The 23,741-nt window shown below is 37.4% G+C and overlaps 1 protein-coding gene across 1 annotated transcript; it reads left to right on the forward strand.

The window, feature by feature from the left end:
* The first annotated feature begins 19,402 nt into the window (after positions 1-19,402).
* LOC133042734 (olfactory receptor 6C2-like) lies at positions 19,403-20,338 on the forward strand. Its single transcript, XM_061123637.1, has one exon. The coding sequence runs from the start codon at positions 19,403-19,405 to the stop codon at positions 20,336-20,338; it is 936 nt and encodes a 311-aa protein (XP_060979620.1).
* The last annotated feature ends 3,403 nt before the right edge of the window (positions 20,339-23,741 follow it).

The following is a 23,741-nucleotide window of genomic DNA, read 5'->3' on the forward strand; positions in this document are numbered from 1 at the left end:
AGTTTCCGCCGGCGCCATTCAGGTGCGTGCGCCTTCTCCCCTCCGTGTCCCCAGCCCCAGTCCCTGCCCGCGCCGGTCAGGCGCCTGCGCCTTGTGTCTCGCCGCGACCCTCCCGGTGGATGTCGACCATCCAGAATCTCGGGAAGTCTTTGGTTAGAAACTGGAGGCCTGTTTGTAGTGTGGTAGGGGATGCAGTCCTTGGGGCTGAGCCTGCCCCTTTCCCCTCCCCCCTGCCTCCAGCCTCAGGTGGGGCTGGGCCGGTCCGCAGCCGGCTAGCTTCTCTGGACTTGCTTAGTCCCTTTGTTCTGTGAACGGCCGGTAGTGTGTTCGGGCCGGTTAATTTTCTCTCTCTCTTTTGCTGTCCCACAGTTTAAGTTGGAATCTCACAAAAGCTCCCTCTGATTGTCCTCAGGGCACTCAGGCTCGGTCCTTAACCTAAGCAATGCCGCCTGCTCCTCTCCGTTCTGCCCCCACTTGCTGGTGGCGGATGCAGGCGTCTGGGGTACTTTTCTGCTGGGAGTTGCTTTTAGGCACGTAATCTGTGGGTTTTATTTATTTTTCCCCTCCCAGTTAGGTTGCCCTCCGAGATTCAAAAACTTCCCCCAGACCCGCCAGTGCGAGGGTTTCCTGGTGTTTGGAAACTTCCTCTATTAAGACTCCCTTCCTGGGCTGGATCTCCGTCCCTAGCTCTTTTGTCTCTCTTTTTATCTTTTATATTTTGTCCTACCTCCTTTCGAAGACAATGGGCTGCTTTTCTGGGCGCCTGATGACCTCAGCTAACGATCAGAAGTTGTTTTGTGAAGTTTGCTCTGCGTTCAATTGTTCTTTTGATGAATTTGTAGGGGAGAAAGTGGTCTCCCCGTCCTATTCCTCTGCCATTTTGGCTCCTCCCCCTATAAAACTCTTAAGAGGAAAACATAGGCAGAACACTGACATCAATCAAAGGAAGATCTTCTATGACCCACCTCCTAGAGTAATGGAAATAAAAACAAAAATAAACAAATGGGACCTAATTAAACTTAAAAGCTTTTGCACAGCAAAGGAAACTATAAGCAAGGTGAAAAGACAAGCCCTCAGAATGGGAGAAAATAATAGCAAAGGAAACAACTGACAAAAAATTAATTTCCAAAATATATTAGCAGCTCATACAACTCAATACCAGGAAAACAAACAACCCAATCAAGAAGTGGGAAAAAGACCTAAACAGACATTTCTCCAAAGAAGAAGCAAACACATGATGGCTAAAAAACACAGGAAAAGATGTTCACCATCACTCATTATAAGAGAAATGCAAATCAAAACTACAATGTGATACTACCTCACACCAGTCAGAACGACAATCATCAAAAAGTCTACAAACAATAAATGCTGGAGAGGGTGTGGAGAAAAGGGAACGTTCTTGCACTGTTGGTGGGAATGTAAATTGATACATCCACTATGGAAGACGGTATGGAGATTCCTTAAAAACTAGGAATAAAACCACCACATGACCCAGCAATCCCACTCCTAGGTATATACCCTGAGGAAATCAAAATTGAAAAAGACATATACCCCAATGTTCACTGCAGCACTATTTACAATAGCTAGAACATGGAAGAAGCCTAGATGCCCATTGACAGATGCATGGATAAAGAAGTTGTGGTACATATATACAACGGAATATCACTCAGCCATCAAAAGGGACACATTTGAGTCAGTTCTAATGAGGTGGTTGAACCTAGAGCCTATTACACAGAGTGAAGTAAGTCAGAGAGAAATATAAATAGCACATACTGACACACATATATATATAATCTAGAATGATGGTACTGATACATTTATTTGCAGGGCAGCATTCAAAGAAGACATAGAGAATAGGCCTATGGACAGAGAGGGAGGGGAGGAGGGAGAGGGTGAGATGACGGAGAGAGTAACATGGAAACTTAGAATACCATCTGTAAATAGATTACCAGTGTGAATTTGCTGCATGACTCAGGGAACTCAAACAGGGGCTCCATGACAATCTAGAAGTGTGGGTGGGGAGGGAGGTGGGAGGGAGTTTCAGAGGGAGGGGAAATGGGTGTACCGATGGCTGATTCTTGCTGATGTTTGACAAAAAAACATAACTCTGTAAAGCAATTATCCTTCAGTTAAAAATAAGGTGGCATAAAAGAAAAGAAATACATGTTGCAATTTGACTTTGAGGAAAAACAAAACATAGAAAACCTAAAAAGTATAAGCAATTTCTATCAATAAAAGCATTCCAAACAGTAAAAGCATTAATATAATTATATAAATATAACATAATATGATATAGATAGTATATAATATAATATTACTATGATATATATTATACATAATCATATTACCATATTATATATATAATATATATTATATGTGTGTATATATATTATATATACATATATCATAATACATAGAATATAATATATATAGTATATAATATAAATATATACTATCTATATAGTATATAGATAATATATAATATAATTAATATAATGTTTAATATTATCCCAGAGGACTCTGAGATTCAAATGAGGACTACTTCATTTAGGGTAAATTTTTTGGAGAAATGATGTACAATCCTTTCTGCACTGGGAAAGAATGGTTGAGAATGTAGTCATGCTTAGATTTCCTGAAACAACAGCTTTTAGTTTTTAAAAATATATTTTGTGATTTTCAAGGAATTTTGTTTATAAGGAGACTGTACAGGTAGCTTGATTAGGTCAGTACAGAATGGAAGATCAAATCTAAATTTGGAAGAAACAAAATAGTTTAGAAAATTGTTTATGAATAAGAAATAAGAAAATTGTTTATAAATAAGAAAATTGTTTATGAATCCTGACTTCAACATGCTCCTAATTCTTTGAGACCAATAGAATTCTTTTGACTAAGTCATTAAAGGCTTGTTTCACTTGTTTGTTCCTCAGTGTATAAATAAATGGGTTTAACATGGGGGAAATGGAATTAGTAAGTATAAATACTCCTTTATTAATGGCAATTTCATCTTCTGATGAAAAGGCTTTTGTCCTTTTCTGGGCAGCAGGGAATCTTAGAATTGTTCTGATGATATACATGTAGGACAAAACAACACATGTAAGAGACAAGATAAGTATCAAAACACAGCCAACAATGGTCATCTCCTTGATGATCCATGGATCTGACCATGAGATCTTCAGAAGTGGATTAACATCACACAGAGAAAATGGTCAATGACAGAGTCACAGAATTCCAGGTCCAATACCAAATGAACTGTTGGAATATTGATGAGGAAAGTGGTCATCCAACAGCAGAAGACAAGCATTTTGCAGAACCTGTGGTTCATGACGGTCATGTAATGTAGGGGTTTGCAGATGGCTACATAGTGATCATAGGACATGGTAGCCAGGAGGAAAAATTCTGTTCCTGCAAACACATATGTAAAAAATAGTTGGGATAGACAAACATTGTAGGTAATGGTCCTGTCTCCTACTGATACACTGTACAAGAATCTAGGAGTGCAGGCAGAAGTGAATAAGACTTCTAAGATGGAAAAGCTTCGGAGAAAAAAGTACATTGCAGTTTTAAGATGAAAATCCAGTAACACGAGGGTGATTATGACCAAATTTACCAGATTCCCAATTATACTCAGCATGTAGGTGATGAGAAGAAATGTAAAAATAAACATCTGCATTTGTAGGTCATCTGATTTAATCCTAGGAGGATGAATGTGATTACTGGCGTGTGGTTTCTCATTTCTGGGTCCTTACTTCTGCACACTCTGCCTATAATACTGAGGGAAGTAAGATCTGAGAAGATGATAAAATGTTTATAATAGTATAGTTGTTTAGAAAAGCAAAACAATGTATGTTACATGTACCTTCTTTTACTCAGTAATCAGTATTTTTAAGTAATTCATGCTGTTAGCTCTTTTGATATATCACTTGATAGGTTAGAAACTTGGTTTTCAAATATTTCTGATCAAGAAATATGGTGAGATATACCTTTTATATTGTAGTCCACTGCACGTGCACACACACATACACAAAAATAAATATTTCCATGTATTTATAAGAATTTCAATAATAACTAATTACTAGCTGCCCTGCTGTCTAATGTTTTCTATATAGTATATAAGGATATTAATTGCTATGCTGTATATGCAAAGCTAACATAATGCTGTAAATCAACTATACTTCAATTTTTAAAATAAATACAAATGTGACCATCTCAGTTTTATAATCTGCTTTAAATGGTCATAACCAGTATTCTAAAAAAAGCTTCATTTTTTTAGGGATTCTTTAATATTGTCCAAGTAATATGCCTTTTTCATAACTTTTAAAAATATATGCTATTCTGCTAATTTATACTTTGGAATAGATTTTTTTCATTGCCCTCTTGTACCCTAGGAGCATTGATATCATGAACTTTGGGATATCCCTTCTCCTAAGAACTTTTACCATATCAATAACTGAAAATTTATATAGTTTAAATATAAAAAACTGAAATTTTACATAGTTTAATTATCTGCTTGAAGGTTTTTATTCCTGGATAAGTTGAAAACAGTTGAGGACACTGTTCCACTGCCATGACTGAATCTATACCTACTCTACAGAAGACAGTTCCTGTATTAAAAATTCCTTTCCCAGGTCTTTCCCATGACTCTCTGCAATTGTTTATGCCTGTACATGACTGTCACTGGTTTCCCACTGGGGGGCATAACACAGAGAGCATTTGACTTTTACGGAATTCACTACACGAAGAGATGTTTTGTAACAGCTGAAGAATATTATTCTTGTGTGCTCAGTCACAAAGTCGTGTCTGACTCTGTGACTGCCTGGACTGTAGTCTGCCAGGTTTCCCTGTCCATGGAATTTTCCAGGCAAGAACACTGGAGTGGGTTGCCATTTCCTACTCCAGGGCATCTCCCTGACCCAGGGGTTGAACCCATGTCTCTTGCGTCTCCTGCATTGGCAGGTAGATTCTTTACCACCAAGCCACCTTGGAAGTCCTGTTTATCTTTCAATCTGATCTGTGTTTGTATGAAACACTCTGACACTTTTTTAGCAAGCCATTGATGCTGTAGTTAGCTCTATAAGTATTAAATATTTTCTCCAGTCTGACTTCTATCCTTAGCTTCTAATAATTGTCTCTAGCTCAAGACTTCCAACAAACTCCTCAAGTACTTCTGATATGGTGTCTGAAGACACCACTCTACTGAAATGACACTTGGCAATTTTAGCTGTTGTTTCTGTAAGTTTCAGTGAAATGTGGCCCGTTTTGCACTTTTTGTTGTACCTGGCGCTGTCAGTCACTCCCTCTTATGTTGTTCTAGACACATTGTTCGTACAATGTCTACACTCCTGGTTTGTGTTCTGCCCTTCTGGTTTCTCCTTCATCAGAACCCCTTCTATTCATCTATGATAACACTGATATTTCTCACACTTCACCTGTACATCATCTTCTCTGCTTATTTTGCATTTTCCTTGGAAATTGATGAAACCATGATGTCAATTTATCATTTCAAGTTTGATAATTATCCAAAGTTGCATATTTGATATGATCTCTTTCAAGTTTAAACATTTTCACCTGATAATTTCACATTCCCTGAAAGCACACACATTCACAATGGAATGCCTCCTCAACTGCATCTCTTGTTCATTCCTTGCCTTACTCCTTGTTTGCTGTACTAAAACAAAAATCCAACATGGATTGCCCTGTATTAGTAACTGAGACCAAGCTAGAGTTTTCTCAGCAAAACTCTATCTTGAAACTCTTTGATTCTGCAGGTGTTTTCACTTAATTTTGCTATTTCCCGGACTCAAACACAGGAAGTTCTCTTTGTTTGTTTGGCAGCTTTCAGTTTACGGAGAATGGCTCTAGAAATACACCAGAGTGAGAGTCAGGTCTTGTTGTCATCTTAGGTAGACTACCTGTTTGGAAAGTGGTTTTATCTAACCATTTGTGCTTTTCCCTTCCTCGTGACTCCATCTGTTTGCTCCTTCTGACTTATATCTGGCATTTAGTGACTTGTTCCTCTGTTTTCTGTTCAGGTTCTTTCAAGGAATCTCCTAACCTCTTAAACCACAGTAAGACCTAGGTGTTCTGACACAAGCTATGCTCAGGAGCTCATTGAATGTAATAACCACAGAACAGAAAGGGTCTGAGATAGAGAATTAATTCTAGGTAATATTTACCCTAGACCTAGATCAACTTTTGCTGTATAATAAATGGAATCAAATTTAAACTACTATGACATCTCTATTTTTGCCATATCCCTGATTGCAGTTCCAGGGATTCTTATTGGTTTTTACATTAGGTAGAAGAAATGTTCTGGGTGACTGTTAGGTCACACTAAAACCTATCGAGGCAGCACATACACAACACCTGCATTAAGGCCAAAAATTCTAACTGATCTATCACCACGTTTGACAGAGAAATAGCTCTCTTTTTATGCTTTCTGTTCATTCTTCTTCAATACACCTGACTGAAATACACTAATAGCAGAGACGAAGAACTGAAGATCTGGATTTGGACCAACAGCTGCTCTGTGGTTGCTCCTCAGGCAACACCACCTAAACACACTAACATCTACTGAAATTATTCCCCTCTCAAAATTCTGTTCAAGGCCATCAATAAATAAAAAAAAATTCCTTTAGACGTTACACTTAATTGGACATGCAATGTCCAAAACTCAGGCACTTGATTGCTTTAGCATATTTCTTTCCTGCAGAAGTGAGCTACTCATGTGCCTATTTCCCATAATAAACCTCCCTGAGTTTACAGCCTCAATTAAAGAGCTGGAAGACTGGTCTTGTTTTAAAACATGCTTTAGGATGAGCTGGGGGCTCTTCCAAATCTGCAAGCACATATAACAATAAAATAAACAAATATTAACATAGATTAAATGATCAGAATAATTAAATAGAATAACAGACTCAAGATACTGAAAAGAATTTCAAATACAGCCCACCTGCCTCTCTTTTCTTCAGTCTTCAGATGTGTAGTTGGTGCCTTACACAACTCTGGAAACTTAGAGCCTTGTCCTTGCTCCTAAATATTTTGAAAAATAAATTGACACCTCTGTCTTACTGATACCTGTTACTTCTCCTGCCTTTTAGAGAACGTAACATTTTAAAGAGTGTAAGAATATTAATCATACCAGCAGATAATTTCAAATTCAAGGCTGCTTCTAGAAGTCCTTCAGTACACCCATTTTTAAGTTGCCTGCTATTTATTAGTGCAAAACTCAGCCTCATCAATGTCCTCGACCGATTCAAAATTATACTCTTTTCTTAAAATAAAAATTAAAATAGCTATTCATATCTCTCATTTTGGCAAGACATATCAAACTGTTTATAAGATCTTGTCTTTTGAAGACAGCAGATGTAGTAGTTTCAGTTGGTTATCTATCCCTGGACATCCTGAGGGTTAGAACAATGAAGAAGAGTATTTTTGCATAAACTTGGAACTGAACTTCTGGTCACTCTTACTCATGGACCCACACACCTCACAGGCAGCTTTGAGATGCCTCTGATTTGTCTGATCCTTTCATGTCTAAAATGTTGCCAAGAATTTCCTACCAAGGCATTTGTGTTCCTTTCAAAGGTACTTGCTACTCCATGGTCTGGGGGAATATCAGGTACTCACACTAGTTTGGATAGTCATGACATTCAAATCTTTCTAGACAAAGTGAGAGTTTCTGACAGTATTAGACTGATATTTGTTTTTATGTGCCAAACAGGAAGCAAGTGAATAAACACAAGTACTAGGTGAATTAGGTTTTAAAATCACTTATGAGTGTTTTGTGTATTTTTCAGGCAAAGATCCTGAAACAAGCAGCAGCAGGGACAGTGTCCTCAGAGAAGTGAAGAATCTACAATGGCATTTAACAAAGAACTTTCACATAAAATAAAAATAAAATGATAAAGCTCAAGCCTATCTTTCCTTCATCATGTTTAATAACATCTACAGCTGTTAAGTGCTGCTCTCAGGATACAATTACCCCTAACTTAATTTTATCTTTGTTGCTGCTGTTTAGTCAATAAGTCATGTACAACACTTTTGGGGCCCCATGGACTGTAGCCTATCAGGCTCCTCTGTCCATGGGTTTACCCAGGCAAGAATACTGGAATGGGTTGCCATTTACTTCTGCAGGGGATCTTCCCAACTCAGGGACTGAACTCTGCATTGGCAGGTGGATTCTTTACCACTGAGCCACCAGGGAAGCCTTTATTTTATCTCAAGTAATTGTTATATATTACAAACTAGATGCAAGCTTATTTTATTTGTGATTACTCTCAGCAAATATTTTTGGTTTTGTTTATGCTTTTTCATTTTCCTTTTTATAATTTTGATAAAATAGATATAACATAAAATTTACCAGTTCAGCTCCATTAAGGGTACATTTCAGCAGTATTAAGTACATTTCTATTGTTCTGTATTACATTGATATATTGTGGCTTCCATTCTGTCTGCCCTCTGATGGATAAGGATAAGAGGCTTGTGTAATCAAAATGGACTAAAGACCTAGATGGAAGGCCAGGCACTATAAAACTCTTAGAGGTAATCAGAGGCAGAACACTCTTTGACACAAATCACAAAAGATCATTTTTGACCCATTTCCTTGAATAATAAAAATTACAATAAAACAAAAATAAATAAATGGAATCTAATGAAACTTAAAATCCTTTGGATAATAATGAAAACCATAAATAGAACAAATATACAACAGTTAGAATTGGAGAAAATATTTGCAAACAAAGCAACTGAAAAGGGATTGATATCCAAAATATAGAAATAGTGCATGCAGCACCTTACGAATACAAATATCCTATGCAAAAATGGCCAAAAGAGCTAAATAGACATTTCTCCAATGAAGAGATACAGAAGGTCAACAAACATATGAAAAATATGCTCACCATTCTGAAGTATTATAGAAATGCAAATCAAAACTATAGTGAGGTATCACTTCACACCAGTCAGAAAAGTGAAAGTGAAAGTTGCTCAGTCGTGTCTGACTCTTTGCGACCCCATGGACTGTACAGTCCAGGGAATTCTCCAGGCCAGAATACTGGAGTGGGTAGCCTTTCCCTTCTCCAGGGGATCTTCCCAACCCAGGGATCGAACCCAGGTCTCCTGCATTGCAGGTGGATTCTTACCAGCTGAGCCACAAGGAAAGTCCAAGAATACTGGAGTGGGTAGTCTATCCCTCCTCCAGTGGCTCTTCCCAATCCAGTAATCGAACCAGGTCTCCTGCATTGCAGGCACATTCTTTACCAACTGAGCTATCACATGAGTTAGAATGCTCACAATAAAAAATTCTACAAACCTTATATGCTGGAGAGAGTGTGGAGAAAACAGAATGCACCTACACTATTGGTGGGAATGTAAATTGATATAGTCACTATGGAGAACAATATGGAGGTTCCTCAAAAAACTAAAAATGAAACTAACTTATGATCCAGCAATTCCATTCCTGGCCACAAACTTGGAGAAAATCATAACTAAAGAAGGTATGTGCACCTGAATGTTCATTGTAGCACTATTTACAATAGCCAGGGCATGGAAGTGACCCAAATGTCCATCAAGAGAGGAATGGGAAAAGAAGATACAATGGAATATTACTCAGCCCAAAAAAGGAACAAAACAGTGCTATTTGCAAAGACATAGATGGACCTAGAGACTGTCATACAAAGTGAAGTATGTCAGAAAGAGAAAAACAAATGTTAATGTCACTTGTATGTGGAATCTAGAAAAATGTTACAGATGAAATTATTCACAAAGCAGAAATGGAGACATAGATGTAGAACACAAATGTATAGATATCATGGGAGGAAGGGGTGGTGGGATGAATTAAGATATTGGGATCAACATATATACACATTATGAATAAATAACTAATGAGTACCTATTGCACAGCACAGGAAACTATTCAATAGCAGGAGTACGGTGTTAAAAAGATGAATAACACTTATTCTTAAATCTGAACTAATGCTGATAATAAAAAGAAAGCATTAGCATTCAACATAAGACATGGTCAATAGTATACTTCAAATTAGTCCAAAACAAGAAAAAGACAAAAATCAGGCTAAGATACAGTCTTGTTTGAAACTATGCTCTAGAAATCAATTATTTGTGGACATTAAAAGAAAAACACAACATTGAATATGTGTGTTAACATATTAAGGGTAATACACAGCAATAAAAATGTACTTAATACTATTGCATTGTTCCCTTAAAGAAGCTGAGATAGTAAATTTTATTTTATATGCATTTAGTCAAAGTTATAAAAATAATATGAGAAAAACAAATATGTATTGAGTGTAGTCACACATAATACAAACAGGTAAATTCTTTTCAGAAGATGTTAAAAGAATGAGCAATTTCAAACGAAGACTATGAAATTAAAATTAAAATATTTAACTATATTATTAAGCAAAAATAAACAGTAAAATATATCATCTCATTTAAAAGTATAACATATAAAAATAGATAGGAAAATGTCATAATCAGAAAAATATGAATTTTTTCTGAAATGTAACATGAGATTCTATTTCAGGAAAATCCACAAAAACAAGCTGAAGACCAATAAAAAGCTGGGGAAAATAGTTACAACCCACACAACAGGCAATATGTCAATATACGCAGAAGTAATAGCAATAACGTTCACTTCTAGGGAATATAGAAAACTGAAAGATATTTGTAAAAAATGCTTTTTGCTTCACAGTTGATAGTTTATTTAGAAAGAAACTGCATACATTTATTAAAAAATTGTAAAATTATGTAACATAATATCAACTTGAGGTAGTCATTTTTTTAATACAAAAAATTTTTGTTTAGAAATAACAAAGATTCAATTGTTAGAACTAATTTCAAATTATGATGGAATGCCCCAAGAGAAATATTATATAGTTTCCCAAATGATGATGTAAATTTATAATTATTGAGGTAACAAGTAGTTTATTTAAAACTTTTTATTAAGTAGTTTGAAACACAACTTGTAAATAAATAACCAATTAATAAAAATATACGTACATAGGAGATATCTGGAATATTGTAATGTGAGATATTAAGATTGGTTTTCATATTGAAGTTTAACTTTTCTATTTTGTTAATTTATTTTATATCAAATATCAACTTTAGATAGCTAGTGGTTACTTTATAATTTTTAATAAATAGTAATTACTACATATTATAAAAATAAGCAGAATTAGATATATGTGTTAAATATTAAGGATAATACATAATGATAAAATGAAAAGAGAAAGTGTTAATCATTCAGTCTTGTCTGACTCTTAGCAACCCCGTGGACTTAGCCCATCAGCTCCTCTGTCCACTGAATTCTCTAGGCAAGGATACTGGAGTGGGTTTGCCATTCCCTTCTACAATGATAAGAATGTACTTAATACTACTGAATTGTACCTTTTAGGTAGTTGAGATGGTAAGTTTTATGTCATATGAAACTTTCAAAATTAAGAAAAATAACATGAGAAAGTACAAATAAAACCAAGAGAAATATACCAAGAATAGCAAGAAATAAAACAAAACCCATATCTAGTTTATAATAAATAACAATTAGGGTAATTTTAAGTTAAAAGGAGCAAAGGGTAAATGCATTCTGTGAGCAGCTATCAGCAGCTGTAGATGTTATTATTGGACAAGAGGAAGAAAAGGTAGGCTTGCACTTTATCATTTTATGTTTATTTTAAGTGAACGTTCTGTGTTGAATGTCACTGTGAAATCTTCAGTTCTCTGAGGGCCCCCGGTTGCACATTTCAAAATTTTTCCCAGAAGATTACACAACAGGTTCATAATTGACTAAAACCTAATTCACTTAGGACTCATGTTTGTTTACTTGGTTTCCTGTTTGGCACATAAAACAAATGTGAATCTTGTTAGGGTCAGAAATCCTGTTTGCCAGGAAGGTTGAATGTGATGTCTATCCAAACTGGAGAGAGTTCCTGATATTCCTTCCAACCCTGGAGTAGCAAATACCTTTCAAAGAAACACAAATGCCATGGCAGGAAAGCCTTGGCAACATGTTAGAAATATAGGATTGGATAAATTAGAGTCATCTCAGAGCTGCCTGTGAGGTAAGTGTGGGTCCATGAGTAAGGGTGACCAGATGTCCAGTTACAAGTTTATAAAAAATGTTTTTCTTCATCCTTCTAGTCCTCAAGATGTCCAGGGATAAATAGCCAACTGAAACCACTACATTTCTGGTCTTTGAGAGACAGAAAATTATTATCTCTTATAAACAGTTTGATATGTCTTGGCAATTAGAGAGATGTAAATAGTTAATAGGGATTTCCTGGTGGCTCAGCTGGTAAAGAATCTGTCTGCAATGCAAGAGACCTGGGTTCAATCCCAGGGTTTGAAAGACTCTCTGGAGAAGGGAATGGCAACCCACTTCAGTATTCTTGCCTGGAGAATTCGATGGACAGAGGAGCCTGGTGGGCTACAGCTCATGGGATCTCAAAGAGTCGGACACACCTAAGTGACTAACACATACACACCACACAAATAAATAATTAATTAAATTTTGATTAAAAGAAATCTGATTTCATAATTTCGAATTGATCAAGGATACTGATGAGACTGGGGTTTGAGCTAACAAATATCAGGCAACTTAAAAATAGATGCAATGAAGGACTTCAGAAGCAGTCTTGAATTGAACATAATTTCCTGATATGATTAAGATCCTTGCACTCTTTAAAACATTCTGTTCTCTAAAAGGCAAGAGAAGTAAAGAGGCATCAATCAAACAATAGTGATAATTTATTTTTCAAGATATTTATGAGCAAGGACAGAGTCTGAAGTTTCTAGAGTCGTGAAAGTCACCAAATAGGTGTCTCAAGACTGAAGAAAAAAGAGACAAGTGGATTGTATCTGCAATCATTTTCTGTAATCTGAGTCTGTTAGTCTCTTTAATTATCCTGATGATTTAATCTGTTGTTTATATTTGTTTAGTTTATTGTTACATATGTGATGCTCACATATTTGGAAGAGACCCCAGCTCAACCTGAAATAGGTTTTTAAACAGTCTGCCCTCTCCCTCTTTAATGGAATCTATAAACTCTGGGAGGTTTACTAGAGGAAATGAGCTCATGAGTAGCTCCCACTTCTGCAGGAAAGGAATATGTTAAAGCAATCAAGTGATGCTGTCCCAAGCCAGGTAATTGGAACTTCTAATGGAAATTATGTTTTTAATCTTTAAAAAATTTATTGATGGCTTTGGTCAAACTTTGGGGAGCAAAATCACTTCAGTAGATGTTAGTGCGTTTAGTTGGTGTTGCCTGAGGAACAACCACAGAGCAGTTGTTGGTCCAAATCCAGAACTGTAGTCCTGAGTCTCTGGTGGTGTTATTTCACCATCAGGTGTTCTGAAGAAGCATGAACTGAAGGCATGAAAGGAAAGCTATTTCTCTGCCAAACAGTGTTTACCTTCTGGCCTTGATGCAAGAGCTTTTTATGTGCTGAGTGGAGAGGTTCTAGTACCATTTAAGAGCCACCTGGTGGACTCCCCTGGGGGTCCACTGGTTATGAGATCTCCTGGTGGGCTGCCGTCTATGGGGTTGCAGAGTCTGACACAACTGACATGACTTAGCAGCAGCAGCAGAAGCCAACGAAGGGACAATGTTCCATCCCTGGTCTTGGGAGATTCCACATGCCACCAGTCAACTAAACCCATTCACCACAACTACAGAGCCCATGATCTAGAGCCCACACTCTGCAATGAGAAGCCACCACCAGGAAAACCCTGAAACTGCAACTAGAGTGTAGCCCTCATGCACCGCAACGTCAGTTCAGTTCAGTTGCTCAGTCGTGTCCGACTCCTTGCGACCCCATGAATCGCAGCACGCCAGGCCTCCCTGTCCGTCACCAACTCCCGGAGTTTACTCAAACTCATGCCCATTGAGTTGGTGATAACATCCAGCCATCTCATCCTCTGTCGCCCCCTTCTCCTCCTGCCCCCAATCCCTCCCAGTATCAGGGTCTTTTCCAATGAGTCAGCTCTTCACATGAGGTGGCCAAAGTACTGGAGTTTCAGCTTCAGCATCAGTCCTTCCAGTGAACACCCAGGACTGATCTCCTTTAGGATGGACTGGTTGGACCTCCTTGCAGTACAAGGGACTCTCAAGAGTCTTCTCCAATACCATAGTTCAAAAGCATCAATTCTTCGGCACTTGGCTTTCTTCACAGTCTAACTCTCACATCCATAAATGACCACTGGAAAAACCATAGCCTTCACTAGACGGACCTTTGTTGGCAAAGTAATGTCTCTGCTTTTTAATATGCTATCTAGGTTGGTCATAACTTTCCTTTCAAGAAGTAAGCCTCTTTTAATTTCGTGGCTGCAGTTACCATCTGCAGTGATTTTGGAGCCCCCCCCAAAATAAAGTCTGACACGGTTTCCACTGTTTCCCCATCTATTTCCCATGAAGTGATGGGACCGGATGCCATGATCTTAGTTTTCTGAATGTTGAGCTTTAAGCCAACTTTTTTACTCTCCTCTTTCACTTTCATCCAGGGGCTCTTTAGTTCCTCTTCACTTTCTGCCATAAGGGTGGTATCATCTGCATATCTGAGGTTATTGATATTTCTCCCGGCAATCTTGATTCCAGCTTGTGCTTCTTCCAGCCCAGCGTTTCTCATGATGTACTCTGCATATACGTTAAATAAGCAGGGTGATAACATACAGCCTTGACGTACTCCTTTTCCTATTTGGAACCAGTCTGTTGTTCCATGTCCAGTTCTAACTGTTGCTTCCTGACCTGCATACAGGTTTCTCAAGAGGCAGGTCAGGTGGTCTGGTATTCCCATCTCTTTCAGAATTTTCCACAGTGTATTATGATCCACACAGTCGAAGACTTTGGCATAGTCAATAAAGCAGAAATAGATGTTTTTCTGGAACTCTCTTGCTTTTTTAATGATCCAGTGGATGTTGGCAATTTGATCTCTGGTTCCTCTGCCTTTTCTAAAACCAGCTTGAACATCTGGAAGTTCATGGTTCATGTATTGCTGAAGCCTGGCTTGGAGAATTTTGAGCACTACTTTCGTAGCCTGTGAGATGAGTGCAATTGTGCAATAGTTTGAGCATTCTTTGGCATTGCCTTTGTTTGGGATTGAAATGAAAACTGACCTTTTCCAGTCTGTGGCCACTGCTGAGTTTTCCAAATTTGCTGGCGTAATGAGTGCAGCTCTTTCACAGCATCATCTTTCAGGATTTGAAATAGCTCAACTGGAATTCCATCACCTCCACTGCAACTAGAACTATACACAAAACAAGGAAGACAAAGCACAGTCAAAAATAAAAATTATAAAGTATAGAAATAAATAACAAAATAAATAAATAAAATAAGAGTCACCTAGAACATTTCACCCACCAAATGCAAAAGCCAATAAGAATCCCTGGAATTAGAGTAAGGGATGTGTCAAAAGTTAGAAGAGTCAGAGTAGTTATTAAATTGATTCCACATATTATACAATATACACTGATCTAGGCCTAAGGGTAAATATTATCTTGAATTAATTCTGTATCTCAGAATCTGTCAGTTCTGTGGTTATTACATAAAATGAGATTTTTGAATAGGATGTGATATAAGGTGTGACAAAACTTAAGTTTAAGACCCATTGGTCTTAATTTTATTTCTTGGAATTGTAGCTGCAATTTTTTTTAAGTTTCAACAAAGTGTAGCTCATATTATTTGCAAGTTTTGTTGCAATTTGTTACTGTCAAACACTTCTTCTACTTAGGTTGCTATAAATGCATTGTGTGCACAATATCCATACTCCTGGTTTTTGTTCTGCCCTTCTGGTTTCTCCTTTATAAGAACCTCTTCCCCTACTCATCTTTATAGCATTGCTATTTCTCACACTTCACCCCTACATCATCTTCTGCTTATCTATGACTTTTTAGACCATAGGTCTAAATTTAAGATCCCATAGGTCTTAAACTGTGGTTTGAGAGATTAGGAAACTGCTTAGAAGAGTCTAAACAGAACACAGAGGAACAAGTCACTAAATGCCAGTTATAGCAAACAGGTGGAATCACGAGGAGTGGAACAGAGCAGATGGTTAGGGAAAACTACTTTCTGGACAGTAGTCTATCTAACATGACTACAATACCTGACTCTCACAATGGTGTGCTTCTAGAGCCACTCTCCATTACTCCAAGACCAGCAAACAAAGATAGAGCTTCCCCTGTGTGAATCAGGGAAACTACAGAATTAAATGAAAATACTTGCAGTGTCAATAGACTTTCAAGATAGAGTTACACTAAGAAAATTCTAGCTTGATCTCAGTTGTTAATATAGGTCAGTCAACACTAACGTTTGGTTTTAGTACAACAAATATGGATTAATAACCTCAGATATGCATATGACCACGATTATGGCAGAATATGAAAAGGAACTAAATAGCCTCTTTGAAAGTGAAAGAGGAGAGTGGAAAAAACTGGTTTAAAACTCAACATTCAAAAAACTAAGATAAGGGCATCTGGTCTCATCACTTCATGGCAAATAGATGGGGAAATAATGCAAGCAGTGAGAGATTTTATTTTTGGGGGCTTCAAAATCATTGCAGATGGTGACTGCAGCCATGAAATTAAAAGATGCTTGCTCCTTGGAAGAAAAGCTATTACCAACCTAGACAGCATATCAAAAGCAGAGACAATACTTTGCCAACCAAAGTCCATCTAGTTAAAGCTATGGTTTTTCCAGTAGTCATGTATGAATGTGAGAGTTGGACTATAAAGAAAGCTGGGTGCTAAAGAATTGATGCTTTTTACAGAGTGAAGTAGCCAGAAAGATAAAGACCAATACAGTATACTAATGCATACATATGGAATTTAGAAAGATGGTAACGATAACCCTATATGCAAGACAGAAAAAGAGACACAGATGTACAGAACAGAATTTTGGACTCTGTGGGAGAAGGCGAGGGTGGGATGTTTCAAGAGAACAGCATCGAAACATGTATACCATCTAGGGTGAAACAGATCACCAGCCCAGGCTGGATGCATGAGACAAGTGCTTGGGCCTGGTGCACTGGGAAGACCCAGAGGAATCAGGTGGAGAGGGAGGTGGGAGGGGGGATTGGGATGGGGAATACTTGTAAATCCATGGCTGATTCATGTCAATGTATGGCAAAAACCACTACAATATTGTAAAGTAATTAGCCTCCAACAAATAAAAATAAATGAAAAAAAAAAAAAAAAGAATTGATGCTTTTGATCTGTGGTGTTGGAGAAGACTCTTGAGAGTCCCTTGGACTGCATGGAGATCAAACCAGTCAATCGTAAAGGAATCAGTCCTGAATATTGACTGCAAGGACTGATGCTGAAGGTGAAACACCAATACTTTGGTCACCTGATACAAAGAACTGACTCATTGGAAAAGACCCTGATGCTGGGCAAGATTGAAGGCAGGAGGAGGAGGGGACGACAGAGGATGAGATGGTTGGATGGCATCACCGACTTGATGGACTTGAGTTTGAGCAAGCTCCAGGAGTTGGTGATAGGGAAGCCTGGCGTGCTGCAGTCTATGGGGTCGCAAAGAGTCAGACATGACTGAGGGACTGAACTGAACTGAACACCAAACAGGGAATAAGGCTGAGAATGAACAGAGGTGCAGTTGAGATGGTATTCCATTTTAAACATGTGTACTTCGAATGAATGTGAAATTGCCAGGTGATGATGTTAAGCGTTGAAAGTGTGTGTTAAAGTGTGTTAGTTGCTCAGTTGTGCCTGACTCTTTGTGACCCCATGGACTGCAGCCCACCAGGCTCCTCTGTCCATGAGATTTTCCAGGCAAGGATACTGGAGTGGGTTGCCATTTCCTTCTCCAGGGGATCTTTCCAACCCAGGGACTGATCCCGGGTCTCCTGCACTGCAGGCAGATTCTTTACCCACTGAGCTACAAGGGAAGCATTGAAAGAGATCCTATCAAATATGTAACATTTTGAATTACCAAATTTTAAGTGATAAATTGACATCAAGAGATTTTACAATTTCCACAAAAAAGTAATAGATAAGCAGAAGATGATGTAGGGGTGAAGTGTGAGAAATAGCAATGTTATAAAGATGAGTAGGGGAAGAGGTTCTTATAAAGGAGAAACCAGAAGGGCAGAACAAAAACCAGGAGTGTGGATATTGTGCAGACAATGCGTTTGTAGCAACCTAAGTAGAAGAAGTGGTTGATAGTGACAAATTACAACAAACTTGCAAATAATATGAGCTACACTTCCTTGAAACTTAAAGAAATAGCAGCTACAGTTGCAAGAAATAATTGCTACAAATAACAGTTTCAGTGGAGTGCTGTGTTCAGAAACCATATTGGAAGTAGTTGAGGAGTAGGTTGGAAGTTGGATGCAGTTAGAGTCAATTATTAAAAGCTAAGGATGCATGGCTGATTCATATCAATGTATGACAAAACCCACTGGAAAAAAAAATAATAATAATAAAAATTAAAAAAAAAAAAAAAAGCTAAGGATGAAAGTTCATTTGGAGAAATTCATGGTAAAGGTCTAGGAAAGAATTTTCATTGCAGGAACTCTCCTCTGTAGATTAAGTATAGGTTTGGTCATGGCAGTGGAACAGAGTCCTCAAATGCTTTTGCAAACGGATAAAGAAACACTTATGTGTTTTTTAATATATCAAAAAAGGAAGCTTCAAGCAGATAATTAACCTGTGTAAAATTTCAGTTAGTGATAAAAGAAAAATTCTTAGAAAATAGGATATTCTAAAGTTCATGATTTCATTGATCCTAGGGAACAAGTTTGCTATGAGAAAAATCAATTCCAAAATAAGTAAAAGTATGACACACTTTTAAAGAAATATCATGGAAAACGTATGTTTTACTTGAACAATATGATTTAACTAACCCTTAAAAAAATGAAATGTGTTTTATAATTATAATTATCACCATTTAGCATGCTATAAAATTGATTTGTATTTATTTGTTTATTTTAAAATTGATGTATATTTGATTTACACTATTATGTTAGTTTCACACATAAAGCATAATGATTCAATATTTTTAGAGATTTTATAGAAAACCTCAGAGATCAAGGCATGTTTGGGTTGGTATTGAAATTTTTGTTGTAGATATATGTTTGTATATATATTTGGGCTTTGTTTGTGTGCCCATACACTGAACTACAACATAAAATGTACATCTTAGCATATTTTGAAGTCCAAAATATTTGGGAGCTAAGCTTCTAGCCAGCACAGATATATCAACAGAGTTTACATCATGAATTAATTAAAATGCTCATTATTCAGAAAGAAGATACATACAAATGGCTTGACTTGACTTATCTAAACAAAATCTACATGTGAAATGTAAACCATTTTCTTACCCTCTTCTCAGATTTTCCTTCCAACAGTGTTACAAGCAGACTGGACAGAAGTCCAGACCCAGAAATGAGAAACCACACACCAGTGGTCAGTTTCATCCTCCTGGGATTAACAGATGACTTACAAATGCAGATTTTGATTTTCACACTTTTATTCATCACCTACATATTGAGTATAGCTGGAAACCTGATCATCATCACCCTCATATTAGTGGATTCTCATCTTAAATCTGCGATGTACTATTTTCTCCAAAACTTTTCCTTCTTAGAAATCTCATTCACTTCTGTCTGCATCCCTAGATTCTTGTATAGTATATCAACAGGTGACAGGTCCATTACCTATAATGCTTGTGTAGCCCAACTATTTTTTACCTATGTGTTTGGAATGACAGAGTTTTTTCTCTTGGCCACCATGTCCTATGATCGCTATGTAGCCATCTGCAAACCCTTGCATTACATGACCATCATGAACGACAGGTTCTGCAAAATGCTTATCTTCTCCTGTTGGATGACCACTTTCTTGATCATACTTCCACCATTTTGCTTGGGACTGAACCTGGAATTCTGTGACTCTGTCATTGATCACTTCTTCTGTGATGTTTATCCACTCCTGAAGATCTCATGCTCAGATCCATGGATCATTGAGGAGATGACCCTTGTTGGCTCTGTGTTGGTCTTTATCATGACTCTCATATGTGTGGTTTTGTCCTACATGCTTATCATCAGAACAATTCTAAGATTCCCCTCTGCCCAGCAAAGGACAAAAGCCTTTTCCACCTGTTCTTCCCACTTTATTGTGGTTTCTATTACCTATGGCAGCTGCATCTTTGTCTATGTCAAACCTTCATCAAAAGATGAATTGTCTATTAATCAGCGAGTAGTAATACTCACGACTTCCATTTCACCCATGTTAAACCCATTTATTTATACTCTGAGGAACAAACAAGTGAAACATGCCTTTAATGATTTAGTCAAAAGAATTTTATCAGTTTCAAAGAACTAGGGGAATGTTGATAGGATCCCTAAACAATTTTCTTATGTGTGTATCCTATTTTTTCTCTTCTTGAACTAGATTTGGTCTTCCATTCTCACTGACTCTGATGAAGTCAACTCTGTGTGTGTGTGCCAATCGCTTCAGTCATGTTTGACTCTTTGCAATCCTATGAACTGTCCCCTCTAGGCCCCTCTGTCCCGGGGATTCTCCAGGCAAGAATACTAGAGTGGGTTGACATGTCCTCCCCAGGGAACCTTCCTGAATAAGGGATCAAACCCATGTCTCTTTTGTCTCCTGCGTTGACAAGCAGGTTCTTTGCTACTCACGCCATTTGGGAAGCCCTTAGAATTACAAACATAAAAAAAATTGAAAATTGTTGTTTCAGGAAATCTCATCATAATATCACTATGAACGTTTCTTTCCCAGTGCTGAAAAGATTGCATATAATTTCTCCAAACAATGTCTACAAATTGAGAGAAATAATATTAAAAAGAAGAAAATACTATTTCTGAGTTTAACAGAGAAAAGATTCTCAAAACCTCAAAGTTTATTTTAAAGTAAAAAATAAATATAAATATTTAGAATTTCAAAAAAGCTTTGATCAATAAGGAAGTTTAAAACCACAGGTTACATAGTCATACAACGGATATAATTCAATGTAAACATCATTTAATGGCTGCCATGAGTACATTGATTAAAATAAAGAGAGAAATGCATTGGTCATTGCTGCTAAGGATTAAATCTTGCATTGGAATTCCACAAAGGAGATCGGTACTGAGGCACCAACTGAAATATGAGAGCAGAAAGTGGCGGCAGCTCGTCTAAGGAGCCCCGCAGGGCTGGTGTGCCAAGTTGCCTCAGTCACGTCTGACTCACCGAGACACCCTGGCCTGTAGCCTGCCAGGTTCCTCTGTCCGTAGGCTTTTTCAGGCAGGAATACTGGAGTGGGTTGCCACTTTCTCCTCCAGGGGATCTTCCTGACCAGGAATTGTACCCACATCTCCTGTGTCTCCTGCATTGACAGGCAGGTTCTTTACCACTAGTGCCACCTGGGAAGCCCCTAGGGCTAGAAGAGTGACAAATAGGGACAGAAGAGTGATAAATAAATAACAAGGAAACCAAATATGCGGAAGATGGAGAAAAGAGATGATAATTAAAAAGTAATGTTAATTAAATTATTTGCTTTTTGAAAAGAAAAGCTTTAGTCATTTCAAGAGTTCAAAATATGCATGCAGTGATAGCTCACAGAGAAAGATCAGCATTTAATTGTTAAATTCTTCACCAACTTGAACTGCTATTGTCCATTGTATTTAAACTTCCTTTGACTTTTGCTCTCTTTGAGGTTACTTAGCATATCGTGGTCCCTGTAGGCAGGAATTTTCCACTCACGTTAACTTCCCAATGTCAGTGTCCTCCAGTTTAAATGACATGACCACAAGGAATCTTTTGCTGGCACTGTTTTAATTCCTCCTTCACCAACAAGACCACCAAGTCTGAGTTAGTCCAACTCATCCACACTTCTCATCACTTATTTGCTGTTTTCATATTTCTCATCAAATTACACTTTCAAGTTTGCTTGTCCTTATTCTACTCTAAGTGTTAAATGTCTTGGAGAAGTCTATCTTGTATATCAAATTCTAGAATGCCTTAAGCCTGGCATCTACACAAATAGTAGTTACACAATAGATGATGTTCCAACATGATGATCTGAATACTTCTGATAATGCAAATGAGAATTTTTATATGAAGATGAAAAATACAAAAGTAACATTTAGGATTAATCTGTGAACAAGAAGGAAGAAAAATATAGTGAAAGTATAATCCTGTTAAAAATGTTTATTTTTAAATTTTGGAGTGAAATAGAATACAAATAAAAATTTATGATATTGATAAACCTGAAAATTATCCTACAGTTATTATGTTATAGCCACTCTTTCCGGGAAACAAACTCACTCAGAAGGACAATGCAGATAGTGGAGTGCAGTTTATTACACTGGCGGGCCCAAGGCAGTCTCCTCTTAGCCAAGTACCCCGACCAGCATTTGTGAAAATCTTTTATACCCCATGTGTACGTGTCCAAACCCACCACCCCAAATCCCTTGAGGCTTACAAAGGAAGGGTAAATACAATCATAATAACCCCATCATTCATGTGTTATGTGTTCAAACAGTTAATAATCAATAAACCCATGGTTACATTCCAACCAGTTAATAACCTATAAGCCTGTGGTTACATTTCGATAGATACTGTCCGGAGGCAGGGGTGATTAGTGTCTGTTTTCTCTTAGGTGATGAGTAACCTGAATGTGATCTTCAAGATTCCCCTGCCCAGAGGGGGTCTTATCCCTCCATTATCATTCCCACAGGCACTAAGCAGAGAGTTCAGAGTCCACTGGAGAGGTGGCCGAGCACGACCAGCATGGACAGGCCTGAGATGGAGTCCAGGCCCTATGAATTCCTTCTTCAATTATGGTCAAAAATTACACTGGAAAAATGTGGAGAAATAAAAGTTAAAATAAGTAAACTATTGCTAGCAAGTGGCATAAACAGGATCCAAAACTATTTCTGTTGGTTTAGAATGGAACTCTTTGTTTAAGTAACTGTATCTGCCTCTGCAGAGACACCAAGAGTGTTTAAAGGAACAGCCCAAGGAATACCTACCAGCATTAAAATTTAGCAACATATATGTCATAAACAAAATACAAAGATAAAAGTAAAATATAATGTATTATACACATACATTATTCATTGTATGGTAATAATAAATGATATTAATTGTAACTTGATATAATACCAAAAATTTGAGATTAAATAAAAAAATCAGCATACTGATACATGGAATTAAAGAGGAAGAGAAAATGAAAAAAGAATAAAAACAAGAGAAAAGGAAAAGAGAAAAAAATGGCCTTGTACTTTGGATCTTCAACCTCATTGAGAAAAGCCTGCCTCCAGGCACTCTTCTTGCCGCTAATCATCTGTTCTCCTAAGACAGACTTCAAATGTGGAGTTAGAAGAAACTCCTGCAGGAATTTCTCAAAATCTTAGAGTGCTTGAGGGACAGGTTGTCCAAGTTCAGTCCCCTTCAGGGATCAAAAATGTTTTGTGTCCTTGCAAATTTCAACCGGAAAAAGCATCTGGGTCTAGAAACCCTAATCCTACAGCTGTAGTTTAACTTCAGATTTCTGAAGTATTTAGCTTCTCTGATATTTTTGTTTCTGCCTATGTACCAATTTGAATATAGGATACACACATATGCATGTGTATATATGTGTGTATTTATTTAAGATTTAGTGTTTAGTGTTACACATTTTTCTCCATGTGAGAGTTGCTTAGTCTATCTACACAGTTAAGATGAAGGGTACAGTGTTTACCTTCTGAATAGTCTTCACTGATATCAATTTATATAACTGTGG

This window comes from Dama dama, chromosome 3 (genome assembly GCF_033118175.1).
Source record: "Dama dama isolate Ldn47 chromosome 3, ASM3311817v1, whole genome shotgun sequence".
Lineage (NCBI taxonomy): Eukaryota > Metazoa > Chordata > Mammalia > Artiodactyla > Cervidae > Dama > Dama dama.